This window comes from Triticum aestivum, chromosome 6B (assembly GCF_018294505.1).
Source record: "Triticum aestivum cultivar Chinese Spring chromosome 6B, IWGSC CS RefSeq v2.1, whole genome shotgun sequence".
NCBI lineage: Eukaryota > Viridiplantae > Streptophyta > Magnoliopsida > Poales > Poaceae > Triticum > Triticum aestivum.
This window is the reverse complement of record NC_057810.1, coordinates 163641516-163660999: the sequence shown is the minus strand read 5'-3', so window position 1 is coordinate 163660999 and position 19484 is coordinate 163641516. Positions and strand designations below refer to the sequence as shown.

Below are 19484 nucleotides of genomic sequence, written 5' to 3'. Positions count from 1 at the left end.
AAAATCTTATGTCTTGGATATATTTGCATCTTGCATGTTATCTAACCCATGTAGGTACTTGGTTGAATCAAATTCCATGAGATTGTAATCTACTCATATCTTAAGCAACCTATACATCACCAAGTCTCTACACTATGGTGGTTGAAGACAAGGAAGCACGGAACCATTCAAACATATCCTTTGACAAATTCTATGTTATGTTTCATGATTGTTATTTTGGATACACAAGTGCTCTTCCTTGCAAGAACTAACCCATGTAGGAAGATGAACTCAAATTCCAAGTGGTGCTCCCAACTCTTGATGAGCTACAATCAACCTTGAGCAACCCACACAAGTTAAACTACATGATCAACACCACCACCCAAGGTATTTCATTCCATCTTAGAGAAGCTTTACTCCAAGACATGAGTTAAAGCAACTCGACAAGATGTGAATACATCAAGATGCTTAAACGAAAAAATGGTAACCCCATTTTGAGCTTAAACGATGAGTATGACCTATGATCAAGCGATCTCACTTGACTCCTAAGTCAATATACTCTAACATAGGTGACTTTGTTGCCGACCAATTCTAGATGAAGTTCTCTTGTGTTCTTTTTTGTGCTCTTGCATTTGTCTCATGCATGTTTGTTTCCCCTTTCAAAAAAACTTCATCTAGATTTCATTCTTTTCTATTTGCTTTGCATTTCCTGCATCCAATTCATTGCATATCATTCAGTTAATTCCTTGCAAATCTTTGTGAGATCTTACTAGTCTAGTGAGTTGAGGTGACAAATGTTTTCTCTGCGATGAACTCGGTTTCACCGATTTGTTGTTTTCGGTCCAACCGAATCCTTTCGGTACAACCGACGCATACCACTCGGTGCCACCGATTTCACAACAGGAAAAACAATTTGCCACTTATTCATCTTTACTTATGATCCAGCTCCACTCAATGAATCTTGTCCTCTACAAGCATCACATTTATCAGTGCTTTGTACTGTGACTCATGGACCAAACCCATTCACGACAAATTCCAGAAGGCCCTTCATGGAAATTGATGTCAAAGGGGGAGAGAGAGATCACATCAAAGCTTATCACTTCCAAAGGGAGAGAGAGATTATCACTTCCACAGGGGGAGAGAGAGATCTCCAGGGGTAATCCTCAAGGATCCCAGATGCTTGGTGTTCAAGAGGAGAGATGCCACATGTCTTCTTGAGGGGAAAGACATGTTCATATGTGCTTACTTGCATTAGCTCTGTTCAATTGTTCCTTTCAGCTTTGATTTTCTGTTCCCTATCTTCTCCCAGTATCCCATGCTAGATTCAGGGGGAGCAAGGCACCTAAGGGAAAGAAATCATTTAAATTCATTGCATATCTTTACCTTTGGGGACATGTCTAATCCAATGTGGTACTTAGTACTCACTCTCTACATGTCATCCCAGTCTTGGTATTCTTGTGGCTTCTTCTGTTTGCTCTGGCTAGTAGGTGTATCTGTGTTATCTAACCTTATTTACGCAGGTTCATTCCATCCTAAGCCAACTCAAGACCACAAGGTAACTATATGCATCACAATCATGTGTATGAGGAACTCTTGCTGATGTACATACTGTTTGCAAGAAGGACTCATGAGCATGAAGGTATTTTTTATATTTTTCGCTCTGATGCATATGGCCAAGATACATGTAACACATTGCCTACTCTGTCATGATCATGCATTCACATGCTTTTATATTCCATATTCACCTGATTGCATACATGTAGGGGGAGCCTATGCTTGTTACATGTCTTTCCAAAGCTTTGCTTACTATTCTCTATATCTTTATCTAAAGCTTTGATGTATGTTGCCATCAATTACCAAAAAGGGGGAGATTGAAAGCACAAGTGCTCCCTAGGTGGTTTTGGTAATTAATGTCAACATATCTCTTGTTGGACTAACACTTTTACCTAGTATATTTCAGACAAGTTCAACAATGGAGTGGCATGGACTAAAGGATGTGGAACCCCTTCAAGATGCTAAGGACAAAGGATTGGCTCAAGCTTCAAGCTCAAGACTCTTCATTTTATATTTTAGTGATCCAAGATCACATTGAGTCTATAGGAAAAGCCAATACTATCAAGAAGGGATGAGGTGTTGCTTAATGAGTTTCTTGCTCCACAGTGCTTAGTGATATGCTCCAAAAACCCTCAACTACTTTCCCACATCCACACATATGTCCTAAACCAAAAGTCTAACTCGGCCCCACCGATTCTTTCTATCCGGCGCCACCGAGTTCAGATGTCATAGCCACTGCCACAAACCCTAGGCAAATAGGTCTCACCGACAGGGATCTCGGTCTTACCGAGACGGGATTGTAATCTCTCTGTGTATGTCCATTATCAAAATCGGTCTCACCAATTTTGAGCAATCGGTACTACCGATATTACAATGCAAGCTCTCTGGTTAACTTATTACCAAAATCGGTCCCACCAAGTTTGAGTAATCGGTCCCACCGAGTTTGCCTGACCAACTCTCTGGTTAGCTTATTACCAAAATCGGTCTCACCGAGTTTGTGTAATCGGTCTCACCGAGATTACGTTATGCCCTAACCCTAACCATATCGGTCCTACCGAGTTGCATTTCGGTCCCACCGAAAACCTAACGGTCACATTATTTACTAAATCGGTCTCACCGAGTTTGTTGATTCGGTCCCACCGAGATTGGTAAATTGTGTGTAACGGTTAGATTTTGTGTGGAGGCTATATATACCCCTCCACCTCCTCTTCATTCGTGGAGAGAGCCATCAGAACAAACCTACACGTCCAACTTACCATTTCTGAGAGAGAACTACCTACTCATGTGTTGAGGCCAAGATATTCCATTCCTACCATATGAATCTTGATCTCTAGCCTTCCCCAAGTTGCTTTCCACTCAAATCTTCTTTCCACCAGATCCAAATCCTATGAGAGAGAGTTGAGTGTTGGGGAGACTATCATTTGAAGCACAAGAGCAAGGAGTTCATTATCAACACACCATTTGTTACTTCTTGGAGAGTGGTGTCTCCTAGATTGGCTAGGTGTCACTTGGGAGCCTCCGACAAGATTGTGGAGTTGAACCAAGGAGTTTGTAAGGGCAAGGAGATCGCCTACTTCGTGAAGATCTACCACTAGTGAGGCAAGTCCTTCGTGGGCGACGACCATGGTGGGATAGACAAGGTTGCTTCTTCGTGGACCCTTCTTGGGTGGAGCCCTCCGTGGACTCGCGCAACCGTTACCCTTCGTGGGTTGAAGTCTTGATCAACGTGGATGTACAATAGCACCACCTATCGGAACCACGGCTCAAAAATCACCGTGTCTCCAAATTGCGTTTGGAATCTCCAAACCCTTCCCTTTACATTCTTGCAAGTTGCATGCTTTACTTTCCGCTACTTATATACTCTTTGCATGCTTGCTTGAATTGTGTGAAGATTGCTTGACTTATGCTAAGATAGCTAAAATCTGCCAAAGACTAAAATTGGGAAAAGGCATAGTTTTTAATTGGTCAAGTAGTGTAATCACCCCCCCCCCCTCTAGACTTACTTACTTCTTCTCAAGGTCCTACATGTTCCCTTTGTCATTGGTATGTTACTTGCCCGAGATTCGATCATCGGTATCATCATACCTAGTTCAATCTCATTGCCAGCAAGTCTCTTTACTCGTTCCGTAATGCTTCATACCGCAACTAACTCATTAGTCTTATTGCTTGCAAGGATTATAGTGATGAGCATTACCGAGAGGGCCCAGGGATACCTCTCCATTACACGGAGTGACAAATCCTATTCTTGATCTATGCCAACCCAACAAACACCTTCGGAGACACCTGTAGAGCATCTTTATAATCATCCAGTTATGTTGTGACGTTTGATAGCACACAAGGTGTTCCTCCGGCATTCGGGAGTTGCATAATCTCATAGTCTGAGGAACATGTACAAGTCTTGAAGAAAGCAGTGGCAATGAAACTATAACGATCATGATGCTAAGCTAATGGATGGGTCTTGTCCATCACATCATTCTCCTAATGATGTGATCCCGTTCATCAAATAACAACACATGTCTATGGTTAGGAAACATAACCATCTGTGATTAACGAGCTAGTCAAGTAGAGGCATACTAGGGACAATAGTGTTTGTCTATGTATTCACACATGTACTAAGTTTCTGGTTAATACAATTCTAGCATCAATAATAAACATTTATCATGAAATAAGGAAATAAATAATAACTTTATTATTGCCTCTAACGCATATTTCCTTCAGAAACCATAACTTACAATTTATGTGATACAGGAAAAAGAAAAAGAAAAAGAAAAATATGATGTGGCTGCTGGGATTCGAGCCCAAGTCTCCACGGCCACAACAGGGAATTCTCACCACTAAAGTACAACCACTTTATTAATAAAATTTTACACAAAACGTTTGTAATACGGTACCCACACAGGTGACTTACTGGATCTTCAGGCTACAAAGTGGGGTCTATTAGGGAAATTCTTCTGGATTGGGGGTAGTGGCCCAGGTTGGCCCTCACTAATCTCTACCATTGCCTAGTGGATCAAAACCCTGCTTGCCTTCATCCTACACCACAAGGAAGCAATCGACTAGGGGGGGGGTGATTCATCCCCACTTAAAGTACATTTAGTTGCTCCACTAGCAACACTTCTCAACATGTCAAAAATTATCAATAATTTATTACCACTGACCAGCTCAACACAACATCGGTTAAAAATAGCATCAGGTCACATAGCAACTCATCACGATAATATGTATTGTTTCATCAAGCGAACACAAGCTGAATTTTTAGATTTATCAATCACACACCATACTTGGTTGATGAAAAAAAGGTCATGCCTGAACTACTCGTCAGCGCACTTGCGAGAATTGTCCTAATGACATCAGAAGACATGCTATTGCAATTGCTCGTGGCAGCATTAGATCTTACATTGCATATGGTCGGGCGATGTCAAGTTAGAGCACGAATCAACTGAAGAGCATCTATGGAAGAAGAAAAATGAACAAAATATATAAGCTAGCTTAAGTGAGTATTTCCCTTTTTCTCACAAGCTTGTTAACATGGTGATATCTATGTGTCTCAATAGTGTCATCAACAAAGAAAAACATGGTCTTTATTATTTGATTATAAAGTGGGCAGGAAATGGGAGGGCAGTTTGGCTGTGGGTGGATATGATCCCTAATGAATAGTAAATTCAAAATAAATAGTAAATAAAAATTCTGAATTTTTACAGATATTCTTGTTAGTGTAACAAGTGTGGTTGCCAATTTTCATGCAAAACGGGATGCCGGTGCTTCGTCAGTGAAAAAAGACAAAATAAATGTACATTTGAAGGTAACATTTTTCGTTCGACTTGTTGTTTCCCTTTTTTGCATAGATTAAAATACTTAAGCTTTCCTCCTTAAAATTTACAGGTAGCGTTTTGGTGTGACAATGAATACAACTTTTTTTTTAAATGACATTTGCAAAAAAATATTTTTGGTGGGCAAGAGCATATGCTTCCAAGAGCCGAATTGGATTTCCAGTTGGAAAGTGTAGTACCAACTACCATTCAACTTGTACTACTGATGTAGAAGGGAGAGTCATTTACAATGGCGCCAACATCATTATTTGATTCCCTGCAAAAAAACATCATTATTTGATTATCACAGGAAGTGAAACGAACAGCACAAGGAAACCCCATAAACAAGAAATGCAGATGTGCCCACACACACACACAAATTCATATCCTATTATATGAATCTCATTAAATGATAAAAGCAATTATTCATGCCAAAGATTTGCAACAATCAAGAACAATTAACTTCAGACTCACTTGCAATTTTAAAAATAAATTGTGGCTGTTGGGACTCAAGCCCAAGTCTCCAAGGCCACAACGTGGAATTCTCACCATTAAACTACACCCACTTTATTGATACAAATTTACACAAAACGTTTGTAATACGGTACAATGTCCCGCACACAGGTTTCCTACTCGGTCCCTGGGCTATGAAAGGTGGGCTTATCCGAAAAAAATCTTCTGGGCTGGGGGCGGTGGACCGGGTTGGCGCTCACTAAGCTCTGACACTGCCTGGTGGGTATAATCCCTGCAGGGTTTGGGTAAACCCCTTGTCTCCATTCTACCCCACATGGAAGCATTCGACTAGGATCCCTCCCCACTTAAAGTTTGTTCGGTTGCTCCTCCCACTAGCAACACTTCCCAACATGGCAACAATTATCAATAATTTATTAAAACTAATCGGCTCAACACAACAATAGTTCAAAATACCATCAGATCACATAGCAACTCATCACGATGACATGTATTTCTTCATCAAGGGAACACACGCTGAATTTTAAGATTCATCAGTCACACACCAGACTTGGCTGACGCACAAAAAGTTCATGCTTGAATTACTCATCAGCGCACTTGCGAGAATTGTCCCGACGACAGCAGAAGACATGCTATTGCAATTGTTCATGGCATAATCAGATCATACGTCATAGATGACCGCGTGATCTCAAGTTAGAGCATGAATCAACTAAAGAGCATGGATGAAAAAAATCAGAACAAAATATGCAATCTAGCTTAAGTGAGTGTTTCCCCTTTTTTTCATAAGCTGGTCAACATGGAGATGTCTATCTGGCTCAATAGTGCAGTGAACAAAGGAAAAATATGGTCTCTCTTATTTGATCATAAAGGATACCGGATTCTGTAGTATCAGCTACCATTCAACCAATATTACTGATGCAAAAGGGACAGTCATTTGCAATGGTGCCAACACCATAATTTGATCACAGAAAATGAAATGACAAGCACAGAACAACACAAGGAGACCTCATATACAAGAAATGCAAATGTGCCGGTACACACACAAAGTCATATCAGATTACAATTTATGTGATGCAGGAAAAATAAAAGGGAAAATATTATACTTTGATCAACTTTATGTGATGTAGGAAAATATAATTTTTAGATGATAAAAAGCAATGATTTGTGCCAAAGGTTTGCAACAATCAAGAACAATTAACTTCAGACTCACTTGCAATTTTAAAAATAAATTGTGGCTGTTGGGACTCAAGCCCAAGTCTCCAAGGCCACAACGTGGAATTCTCACCATTAAACTACACCCACTTTATTGATACAAATTTACACAAAACGTTTGTAATACGGTACAATGTCCCGCACACAGGTTTCCTACTCGGTCCCTGGGCTATGAAAGGTGGGCTTATCCGAAAAAAATCTTCTGGGCTGGGGGCGGTGGACCGGGTTGGCGCTCACTAAGCTCTGACACTGCCTGGTGGGTATAATCCCTGCAGGGTTTGGGTAAACCCCTTGTCTCCATTCTACCCCACATGGAAGCATTCGACTAGGATCCCTCCCCACTTAAAGTTTGTTCGGTTGCTCCTCCCACTAGCAACACTTCCCAACATGGCAACAATTATCAATAATTTATTAAAACTAATCGGCTCAACACAACAATAGTTCAAAATACCATCAGATCACATAGCAACTCATCACGATGACATGTATTTCTTCATCAAGGGAACACACGCTGAATTTTAAGATTCATCAGTCACACACCAGACTTGGCTGACGCACAAAAAGTTCATGCTTGAATTACTCATCAGCGCACTTGCGAGAATTGTCCCGACGACAGCAGAAGACATGCTATTGCAATTGTTCATGGCATAATCAGATCATACGTCATAGATGACCGCGTGATCTCAAGTTAGAGCATGAATCAACTAAAGAGCATGGATGAAAAAAATCAGAACAAAATATGCAATCTAGCTTAAGTGAGTGTTTCCCCTTTTTTTTCATAAGCTGGTCAACATGGAGATGTCTATCTGGCTCAATAGTGCAGTGAACAAAGGAAAAATATGGTCTCTCTTATTTGATCATAAAGGGTACCGGATTCTGTAGTATCAGCTACCATTCAACCAATATTACTGATGCAAAAGGGACAGTCATTTGCAATGGTGCCAACACCATAATTTGATCACAGAAAATGAAATGACAAGCACAGAACAACACAAAGAGACCTCATATACAAGAAATGCAAATGTGCCGGTACACACACAAAGTCATATCAGATTACAATTTATGTGATGCAGGAAAAATAAAAGGGAAAATATAATACTTTGATCAACTTTATGTGATGTAGGAAAATATAATTTTTAGATGATAAAAAGCAATGATTTGTGCCAAAGGTTTGTAACAATCAATTTGATCGTAGACTAACTTACAATTTATGTGATGCAGGAAAAAAGAAGAAAACATAGTGTGGCTGCTGGGATTCGAGCCCAGGTCTCCACGGCCACAACGTGGAATTCTCACCACTAAACTACAGCCACTTTGGTGATGGAGTTTTACACAATATGTTTGTAATACCTATCTTATACACAGGTTTCCTCAAGTTTTCGACTCAGCCTTGAGGCCACCAAAGAGTTCGTTGCCTGGTCACCGGTGACTTCGACCGCGAACACACTGATCACCACACTAAGCGTACATGTCCCTGGTACAACCGGAGGATGCCGAATGAACTAATTGCTTTGAAATTGCGAATACGTAATTACCAGCCTACGAAGTTCCTGTAACCAGACAAGATCGATATGAAGCCGCATAGCCCCAAAACAGAAGTGCATAAACTTGTATTTTTTGCAAAGAGTGGAATGCACCGGTGATAATTAACCTTTGCAGGGAGGAACGCTTTAGTCCATAATCATGCAAAGTGGTTTAATCAAACCACTACTATTATACTACGTATTAAACAACATCGAGTATATAACCAACTCCGTCTCCTCTGCGAGACCGCAGAGAGACTTCAGTCTGAAGCTGCCCCAAGACGTCAGATTTCGGGCGGACTAGCTGCAGCTGCACCAAACAAACGAAGCCTACGAGCGAGCGAGATCTGTATGCTGTGAAAAGAGAAGGAAAATGGTGGGTAAATTTCGTTGGGTTGGGTTCAGGCGCTGGCGGAGAGAGGCGGCCACAGTGCCATAAGTCTAGACAAGCATACGGAGAGAGAGGCGGCCGCAGTGCCATAAGTCTAGACAAGCATACGGAGAGAGTAAGTCTTTGGAGAGATTCCACTATGGATCACATACGGAGCAAAATGAGTGAATCTATACTCTTAAATGCATCTAGATACATCCGTACGTGTTTCATAGTGAAATCTCTACAAAGACTTATATTTAGGAACGGAGGGAGTACTTGCGACAGAATCACAGTACCATATAGTTACAGATTTACAGTTATGGAACTACAATCAGAACTGTATGCTTAAGACATTTATTTATTCTGATTGTTGTATCAGCCCTGGAGGTCCTTCTGAGTACCACCACATATGTGCCGAAGGCAGTGTTGATGCTGTTCAAGCAAAAACCGTGCCATATGCTGAACCTCACATGCGTGACCTCGTCGGAGCTTGCTGAGCCATCTTCGGCGCGCCCTGCGGATATTTTGGCATGTTTAATTTCCAACAAGATTGACAGGCTTAACGTTGCAAAACCCAAAGGAAAGGAGCAACACAATATTTCAACCAATTGATAAGATGGCCCTAAAATGATTGTCTAAAGATGCGCAGTATGGGTACAGGCCACAACTTAAGCTCCAGTTTGAACTTTTGCCATCACACCGTTACCATATGTAACTTCTGGAACCACCACTATGAGAAATAACCCAGAACATATCCCAAAGAAAATCCACCCAGTAATTTTCCAGCTTCTCAACTAGTAGTACTATGCAAGTAGTTTTTTTTTTTGCATGGTTAGTAGTACTATGCAAGTAGTTTCGTGTGCCAACGAACAGCCTCGACAAAACAAGACTGACAACAGTTGACAGTCAGAAAGAAAATTTATTGAAAATCGTAAGTTAACAAATAATTTCTAGCAATGACACAGCAGATTATATTAAACAAGTCGTACGATAATTAGACATGGATGATCTTAAATGTTTTATGTTCATCATTATTTGTATGTAAAATGTAATCGCAAAAATCTATATGCAACAAGTCGACATAGTCAGTCAGTTAGGTTAAGATAATCCATCAGAAAGAGGGGGAATGCAAGAGTGTACCAGTGGTCGGCCGCTTTTCGCTCTCTCCTCCAAGTATGATGATGGTTTGAAGAAGTCACCGTAAATTTCAGCCCACTTGCTAAGCTTTGAATGTATATAGGATGCTCCAACCGTATCAGCCCAGAAGATGAGGCCACCCCTTCATCAAAAGACTACAGATTACAACTAATACTCCAAAGTAACCACCACAGCTTCAACTAACAGTAATAATAATGACAAAATACATATCATACAGAGGACTACAACTAACAGGGATTGTATCGTACATTAGGTAAATCATAGCTTGCAGATATGTTTATTTACTAAAAACTGCTTGAGTATCATTAAAACTATCAGCTAAACTGAGCAGAAGGAAAGAACATCTGCTTGAGTATCATTAAAACTATCAGCTAAAATGAGCAGAAGGAAAGAACATGGCGATTTAAAAACAATCAGGTATAGAGCTAACTCACTAGCTTCAAGTGCTTGTTGTAGTTATATATATAGCCGTGTAAAATCCTCATTGTAAGGGGTTTTCTGCATATTTACCACACCTATACGTGTATATATATCGACCTATGACCTCATGGAAATACAAGTTGCATACTTCCTCACATGGTATCAGAGCTCACGGTTTAAGGTTTTTTTTTCCACTCTGGACGCCACAGCGCATCCTTCCATAGATCGATCGGTCTCTTCCAGATCAATTTCTCTCTGGATCGGTCTTCCCTATCTGCTCTGCTTTCCATCACGCCCACCCGTACTCATTGTTCCGATGGGGAGAAGAATCTATAATTAGCTTTTTGGGGAATTTCCAAACGGCTACTCGCTCCAGCTTTACCTGCTCTCCTCCGGTCAAAACCCACAGACGTCTCCCCCACGTGAAGCCCTCACTCACTACATGTGCTCAGGTTGAAACCTGCCCTGCTCCCCTAGGATTAAAGCCAGCGCCACCGGAAATCGCCGCCCCCAACTGCTGCCTGCCCGCCCCCACACAGCTGGATTGCGCTGCTTCCCAAGCGATCCGGCCCATGCTCGCACGCTCCCATGGATCACGCCCACGCTCGACGCTCTCCCACTCGCCTACCACCACTTATTCCCTCACAGGCCTCCGTTTTCTTCCCAAGTGCATGCCCACCAGCCGCTCACCCGCCACTGCTCCTAATCAATTGCTGTTAAATCCATTCTGATATATGACAGACAATGCGGCTACCTAAGACTTAAATTAGGTCCATAATTTATGACAGCATATAGCCAGCAGTAGAATCTAAACCTGTATATATAATGTAATCATATTTCGATTGAATGCAGATTGTCATTGGTTAACTAGGATTTAGGAGATAAGCAGCTGCTGCCTACCTGTACTTGGGAAAGCCCATCCCAAGGACAGATGCAATATCAAGATCAGCAGCCCTGATCACCACATTTTCATCCATGACCCTGCATGCCTCATTAACGACTGGGAAGAAAACCATCTCCAATATATCTTGATCTGATAAAGTAACAAGCTGCAAGCAAGTCAATGTATCAATATTAGGAAAACCTTCCATTAACAAATGAGATAGCACGACATTTTTTAGTAAATGCAGAAACAACGTAACAGAAAGTAAGAAAGAGGAAGAGAAACCTTTCCACCCGGCATTTTCTTTGTCTGTCTTCTGTACTCGTCGATCACATGTTGAACACTAGGGTCAGGCTTTGGCTTCGCACCCTTCTCATAAAGGTAATAACCTTTTCCATTGATTTTTCCTGTAAAGTAACAGGGAAATTTCAAGTGAAAAATGCATATACGGGAATGGTGCAGTAACTATCACTCTAGTCATAGCTGGAGGGAAAGCAGGTTCAGAAGCATACCTTGCCGCCCATCCTTCGCCATCAGTTCCACTAGACCAGAGTGAAAATTCCGTGTTCCAAAGGCAGCTGCATATATATCCTTTACTGCCAAGGCTACTCCATATCCAGCTACATCTTGGAGTCTGCAGGGGAATGGGAACAGGCAAGCATAAGAACTCATGTGAATCATGATTAATTTTTTGAAAGAGTCAATGGATGATTCCTGAACACTGCACTGTTCTGTTCATTTTAGTAAGCTAGCTAAGGCACAGCAAGCATATCCCAAAGATGGTTGAGTGTTAGTTAATTGTTTTGACATCCGACATGGTCTCTAAAGCAGAACACAGCTTTCACCATCAATTTCTATTTAACATATACTACAATATTATTTAAAGCAAATGATGCTTGATCTATATATTTGTGCAGATATTATTGATTAAGTTCAAATTCTTTGATTGCAAATATTCTTTTTTTAGGTGGATTGCAAATATCCTAATAAGTTGCCTTTTTTTCCTAGAGTAATATTATCACAACTACATGCTCATAGACTCATAGTGGACCATAACATTATAGTAAAATTGCTCTGAAGTGGGTTGCATCTATTTTATTCTAGGTAAGTGAACAGACAATACATACTGGAACATTTTCATCAAAAAATAGAAAACAAATTGTCTATAGTTGAATGGGAACATTTGCATGCTCATTCACATAAGGAACTTAATTTGAGACCATTGGCCATTATACCACACATGAACATAAAAACAGAGTCGAAGCACTTACTGAAAAGGTCCCATTGGCATGCCGAAGTTGCTTATTACTCGATCAATTCTGAAAAGATCAATTCCAAGACTAACAAGAAGATGAGCAGCTTGTCCGTAAGGAAAAAATGTACGATTTACTGCAAAGCCTGTGCAGTTGCCAACCACAACAGGGACTTTCTTTATCATTTTCCCAACTGTAATGAGATCAAGGATAGCTTGTGGGGATGTCCTTTCCGTCCGGACAATTTCAAGCAAGGGCATAATATGAGCAGGGCTGTAAATAACATAACATTAGCAAGTCGCCTTCTCAATAAGCAAGTAAAGCTTTAAGGAATGATGTATCATCCAATTTAGTGAAATTCAAGGAGTGTTATTTCCATAATCCCATGTCTGTAACATATTTTCCGAACATTTGTATGAAAGTTCAATAGAAATAGCTTCTCATAACTTCCCAAAATAGATTCTTATAAGAACATGTTGCAACATCTACTACCTTATGAAGGAATCTAACTTGAAATTGTGCTAAATCAAACAAAATTGCCCACTTGTCGTTTGGGACATGCAAACATCATTTTGCTATTGATTAAAGAGCAGAACAATAGGTTATACTCTTTTTTTCCTGCAGGAATTGATGATGGTTATCCATTTGGAAGAACAGGTTATGATTTATTTTTGGATATTCCTTCAGCAAAAATACTTGTGAAAAGGTTTTGTTCGGTCATTGCCTTGTGTTTGAATTGTAAGGAGTATTAGCATCGGAAAAAATTATCATGCAGTAAAGCGACACCAAGAATAGCCCTGTCCTACATCTAGTAACTTTAGAATATTATATGGAACTTCCATGAAAAGTTCACACATTGACACTTAGCGCTAAGGATAACTTCATTGTTAGCATAACAATCAAATTTCCATCTATGAAGAATAAGTTTGCTTTCCCACCGTAAATTAGATGCATGCAGTTAAATTCCAAATATGGTGTCAATGATTCGATAGTTACATGCATGTGTTAACAAATTTTATGATGTGAAGTGTTCCAGTAGCCTTGATTCATAAGTCCTAAGCACACTTCTTAAGTTGGAAAACTGCTAGTTACAAGGGAGTGTTAAAAAATAACTCAAAAGATAAAGACAAACCTGAAAAAATGAGCCCCTATAATTCTATCTTGAGAATTTGTCTTCTCGCCGACAATATTCAAATCAATGGTGGACGTGTTCGTTGCAAGTATGCAATGTGGTGGGCAGATTTTCTCAATGTCAGCAAAAATTGATTGCTTCAAAGGAACCTTCTCAATAACAGCCTGCAAGAGAAGATCTGTGGCATAAGAACCTAACAAGCAAATGTGCTATGTGACTATGTAATAGATTGCATAACCATATCAATGTCATCTATCAAAATTCCCTATAATAATTTTATGGAAACCTTCATAAGATTCATTAATGCACTACAATGTCATGAATATAAGTTTCACACACTAGAGGGACCCTAAATAATATGCACAACTATTTGTCTTGAGTAAATCATAAATTATATGAGGACAACCTCAATAACCATATCAACATCCTTGAAATCTGAATAATCCAATGCACCCTTGAGAAGTGATATTGCCTTGCTCATTTTATCCTTGGTCAGTGAGCCTCTTTTGACAAGGCCTTCAAGATTTCCTGTGCAAAAGATCATCGGTGTTGTTCAGTAACATCATTTATAATAACTTGATGTTTAAATATTACACCAACAAGAAATCAAAATCCAATCTATCAGAAAGAATTTCCCAATAAATGCTACAGTAGTTTCACAAAATTGACCTGCTATTGTTTTTTGTCCCCTTTGCAAAAATTGAGGGTTTACTTCCTTGAGGACAACAGATATATTGCTAACAAGAAGGGCGGTTGCAATTCCAGAGCCCATAAGACCACCACCAATAACAGCAACTTTTCTTATTTTCCTAGGTTTGAGTTGAATATCAGTAACACCTGGTACCTAAAAAAATCAACTGTAAGAGTCAGACAGCGCACCAGGTTACAGATAACCAAAGAGGGCAAAACAAAAGTTGACACATCAAATGGCATCCTTGCAGCAATTTAGCTTTGATGTGTTCACATATGGCATGCAATTTGAGCAAAGCTTAGTTAAGATCATGCATCATACATATTCTGTAACGTAGGCTGGTTGCATGGTTAGTTAAGATCATGTATCATATTCTGTAACGTAATCTGGTTGGATGGTGGTACAAACAAAAATTAACACCCACACAAATAAATGGACAAGAAATTAATTTAGGTCACAAAGAACAGAAGGGGAAATATTGCAGTAAGCATACATGTAGAAGTTTGAAAATAATTAAGACGCTCCTAGAAGGTGACAAGTCATCCATGACCTAAATAGGTACAACTGGCTTATATATTTGGATATTTAGCATAAAAAGAAATAATATAACTGAAAATTCACCAGTTGATAATACGCAAATATTGCTACGCATTCCTACTATACGAAGAAGTATTTTTTTTTTCAAACATGGTCGTGCATATGAGCTATGTGTTTGTTCTTTTTTTGCAGGGGAGCTATGGGTTTATTCAAATATGAAAATTACATGATTATATTTCAGAATCCAACATTTGCTTCTCACATAGCAGAATTTGCTTCTCACATAGTTAATTTGAAGGGTGAAAAACTGAAAATGTCTTGAAGTACTTACTTGATTACATGAAAAATAATAAAAGCTTGTAACAACATGCGTCTGTGGGCAAAGGCTGTATTCAAAGGAACTTGTAACATCATATGTGATAGCACATGCTTGTACATATTGTTTAGTTATGTTCTACAACTGAAAAAACAAGATTAGCTATGATCCATTTTCTTTTTACTGGGTGATTGTAATTACCAAGGTTAAGGTAAATCAATTACACTTTCCATTTGTAAGGAGACCAAAGTTAACGGTAGTAGCAGGTTAGCAAAAAAATACTATTTGTTACCAATACCGGCAGACAGTTTGGATGTGTCTGCTCTTACCTCTTAAGAGGTATGCTAGTGCATTTAGAAAGTTAAAAGAGCTCTAAAAGTTCCACTTTTGTTCTCTGATAGTAGAAATAAATATAACCAAGGAGTTGCAGATGGGCATTGACGCACTGTAACTGCTTATAAAATAACTAAAAACAAAGGAATTGGAAGTATCTCCAAGTTAGGCTAACTATGTGCTGCAAAATTAAGACAGTGGCAACACATGAGAAGTGAATCAGGAAAAGAGAAGGTAAATAGGAGGATGACCTTAGTGGTGGAACGCTGGGCAAAAAATACATGGACAAGTGCCCTTGACGTTGTTGATAGTACCAACTCCTTGAAAACCTTGGCTTCCTGCATTATTTAGGTAGATTCACCAAACACATGCATAAGTAATAAGAACAGAACAAAGAAACAATTGTTGTCTACATCAAAGTTTGTTAGTATTATTTTTAAGGCTCGGCCTGTGGTTGCTAAATTGTGTTGTGCTGAACTTGTTTTATAATATGCTGCTAAAGAAGCTTTTGGAAGTAGGGATAAGTTGGTTAAACAAACAGTAAACTAGATAAAACTGCGTAGATAAGCTGGATTATCATAATCCAACACTATGCCGAATGGAGCATAAGTCATGCAGAGCACTGATACCAACGTAACTGTCAAGTTAATTTGTTACCCTGGGCATAATTCAGCTAAGAAATCTAAGTTCTTCTGAGAAACTGACTGTAGAGACATGGCTGCTTAGGGGCTTTCTTACCTTATGCTTATCAGCAGTTACTAAATTAGGGCATATTGGCAGTGGCATCTACCTTCAGTATAAGTGTATTCCCACCCCCACCCCACCCCTCCCCCCGTCACCCACCCACACACCCACCACCATACACACACACACCCCTTCAAGTATAATTCTCAATTGACACAATAAGACCAGCCTAATCTCTAGAAGTTCTGGGGAGATATGGTGCCCAGCTAACTGTTTAACTAAGAGAAGCACATAGATGGTATTAAGTATGTACTAAGACAAAAAGGAAATTCAAACCTTCAAAACACCAGCCTGGCCTCCATATAGTACACCTTCTTCAACAACATCTAGGCAGGCCTGGTGCTGTGGCATGTTTGCTGCAACCTTCTTTGCTTGTTGTCTTGCCATACTTAATACGGCACGAGCTTCGGACAGTGAACCAAGCCTATCTGTTCTGCCAAGAGATTTTATCCAAGGTTTGCGGTAATTTGCAATCTCCAGAGCCCAAAAACGTGAAATTTTTATCAAGTCATCAGGGGAGCAAAGCGCGTCAATAAGACCACGTTCTTTTCCTTCCTTCGCCGTAATGAACTTCGATTGCTGAAGCAAATGTTATGAATGCATTAATTATAATTGAACATGATAGGAGTAAGAAAGAACATAGGTTGACACTAATTTCCAGATGATCATTAAATACACACTGCTGGTTCAAAAAAAAATTGGGTGTCTAATATGTTCGGAGCTACATACATGTACCAGGCATTAACAATTTGAAATGAGATTCTTATTTATGCTTTAGTTTTTCAAAATTCATTGTTCTTTGAAAATCTTATACTATCATGGTTGAATGTGAATGAATATAACTCAAGCCACTAACTTAAAATTGGCTTTACTATTATATGCCTCTTGGTTAATGTACTTTGCATATTTTAATCAACTATAAGGAGACAAAGTTTATTTGACGCAGCTAGGGCAGCATAACAAGTTACACAGAAGATAGATTAGACTTACCAGCATCATTTCTATTGCTTTGGGCAGACCTACAAGCCTCGGTAGACGCTGAGTTCCTACATGATAAGTGAAAAGGTTTCAGAACCCAATACAAAGCAAGCAAATAAAATCATTATTTCAAGCTGCCGGAAGAAAGATGTATCCCTAATTCCCTACCTCCAAATCCAGGAATCACGCCAAGAGTTAGCTCTGGTAATCCAAGTTGAGCTTCAGGGGTAGATATCCGAGCATGACAACCCTGACAATTTTATTTTTTTTAAAAAAATTGTCGTTTATATGATAAACAGGACTTAGGTTCAGCTACAGGTTAAAAATGCAAACCACTGTAAAAATGTTCTATGGGACAGCAACAAAAATGACAGACCATAATCAACTCTAGACCACCACCAAGAGCAAGGCCTTGAATTGCAGCAACAGAAGGCTTTTTGCCATCTGCATGTAAAGAGGTTTTCACAATCAGGCCCAGATATTGTGATCTCAATACAAATTAGTGGTACCTAGAGAGTTCCATCATTCATAAATAATAGAAACTATGAAAAAACTAGAAACAAAAATGCCAAACCTTCCATCATGTTTGATACAAGATCAACAGATACATCAGGCATAAGTGACACATCTCCTGCAAACCCATGTTCAATGTGTAAGAAAATAAAACAGTTTGTCCAAAAAAGCTAGGCTGTGGACAATCAATTTACCAACCGTACAAATGAAGACACCCCTTACCAGTCTCATGAACTTTTGTGAAGACGTTGATATCGAAGCCTCCACAAAATTTCCCCGCAGCACCTATAAAACTATGAAGTAAGTATACAGAAGAAAGAAGTATCAGAAATAGCAAATTTCCTGAATTGATTTTTTAACCCCTTGCCCACATCCCTCGAATGCACTACGCCGTAAGGCCCCCTCTGTGTGTGCAGTGACAAAAAAAGTAGTATGCCTCTTATTGTGGTAGGTCAGTCATAGTACCATGTACGTCTCCTATCTAGATTATAGTCAGGCTATGTCCTTCCAACAGAAACACTTACACCCGCTCCCCATTTTTTGACCTGTGCAGAAGCAGGGGAGCTTCCATGTAGTTGAAAATCTATAACAAGCAGCAGCTCCCTTCGTACTTCAGTTGAAAATTCTAGTGAGATTCCCACTTTCAGCCAAGCGGCGAGCATCCTAAAAATAACTCGAGCAACGATGACTAGAATACTGAAGCGACGCAACCACTAAGATGACTGGGATCAGCATAAATGAAACGACACGATGGCGACAGCTCCACTACCATCTTAACTGATCCTAGTATAATACAGAAATAGCTGGGTGTTTAACGAATTTCACAGAAAACAAAACAAAAAAAATTGCTACTGCTTCCTAACATCGATTCGTCCAACAACTACATAAACAGAGTCCACCAGCGAAGAGGATCTCACCAGTGAGCACGATGGCCTTGACGTCGTCGCGATCAGCGGCCTCCGCGTACTTCTCCTTGAGCCCCTGGATGACTGCACGGGGAGAGCCGAACCGGCGCACGGCATTAGACTAGCGGGAGGAGCCCCTACGGAAACCCACCCCGAGAGGAACGGAGAAGAGGGCGTTACTGATGGGGTGCAGAGCATTGACTGGCGGGTTGCAGATGGTGATGAGCGCGACGCCGTCTGCGCCCACCTCCATGGTGACGCGGATCGCCCCCGCCATGGCTGACTCGGCCGCGAGGACCTTAGGGGTCGGTGGATCGGAGAGGGGGAGTGGGAGGGGGAGGGGAGAAGAGACGTGGAGGACTGAAGCTACCGGCACGATTAACCTGCACGTTTTGTTTTGTCGAGCTCGGAAGGAAGACGGATAGACGAGAGAGAGGGCTGAGGAGTGGGACCGAGTGGCCGCGTCTGGTGGGTGGATCGGGTCGCGGATGTGTCCAGCGTGCCCGTCGCTGGGTCGAGAGAACACGAGTGTGCTCAACGCAAGTGAGGTTTTCCACGCTGTTTGTCTTCCGTGCTGTTTCAGGTACATACATCGTTGCTGTGACATCCTTGATTTTAACAACTTTCTTTTTCCTAAGGTTTATTGAATATTTGGTTTGAATTTGAATTTTTATCAACTCTTTTGGACTTGTCATTTGAG

At 40.3% G+C, this 19484-nt stretch overlaps 1 protein-coding gene and 1 non-coding gene across 2 annotated transcripts; both read right to left on the bottom strand.

The window, feature by feature from the left end:
• Positions 1-8266: 8266 nt before the first annotated feature.
• On the bottom strand, positions 8267-8338 carry TRNAH-GUG (transfer RNA histidin (anticodon GUG)). The gene has a single exon. It is a non-coding gene; the product is annotated as a tRNA-His (tRNA).
• Positions 8339-9048: 710 nt separating this feature from the next.
• Positions 9049-19202, bottom strand: LOC123136357 (peroxisomal fatty acid beta-oxidation multifunctional protein). Its single transcript, XM_044555725.1, has 18 exons — positions 18965-19202; positions 18797-18868; positions 18102-18164; positions 17941-17997; positions 17743-17810; positions 17535-17616; positions 17379-17434; positions 16665-16967; positions 15896-15982; positions 14437-14611; positions 14174-14295; positions 13768-13931; positions 12654-12908; positions 11895-12016; positions 11668-11789; positions 11400-11548; positions 10062-10200; positions 9049-9435 (listed from the first exon to the last, which is right to left on the bottom strand). The coding sequence occupies exons 1-18, from the start codon at positions 19059-19061 to the stop codon at positions 9388-9390; spliced, it is 2181 nt and encodes a 726-aa protein (XP_044411660.1). The 5' UTR covers positions 19062-19202; the 3' UTR covers positions 9049-9387.
• Positions 19203-19484: the final 282 nt, after the last annotated feature.

What these genes read in the sequence shown, in the direction of transcription:
- LOC123136357 (XM_044555725.1), bottom strand. Translation starts at nt 19,061, where the DNA reads ATGGCGGGGGCGATCCGCGTCACCATGGAGGTGGGCGCAGACGGCGTC. An exon ending in GGGACAAAAAACAATAGCAG is followed by an intron (nt 14,296 to 14,436) that starts GTCAATTTTGTG and finishes TCTTTTGCACAG; the next exon opens with GAAATCTTGAAGGCCTTGTC. An exon ending in ATGGGCTTTCCCAAGTACAG is followed by an intron (nt 10,201 to 11,399) that starts GTAGGCAGCAGC and finishes CTTTTGATGAAG; the next exon opens with GGGTGGCCTCATCTTCTGGG.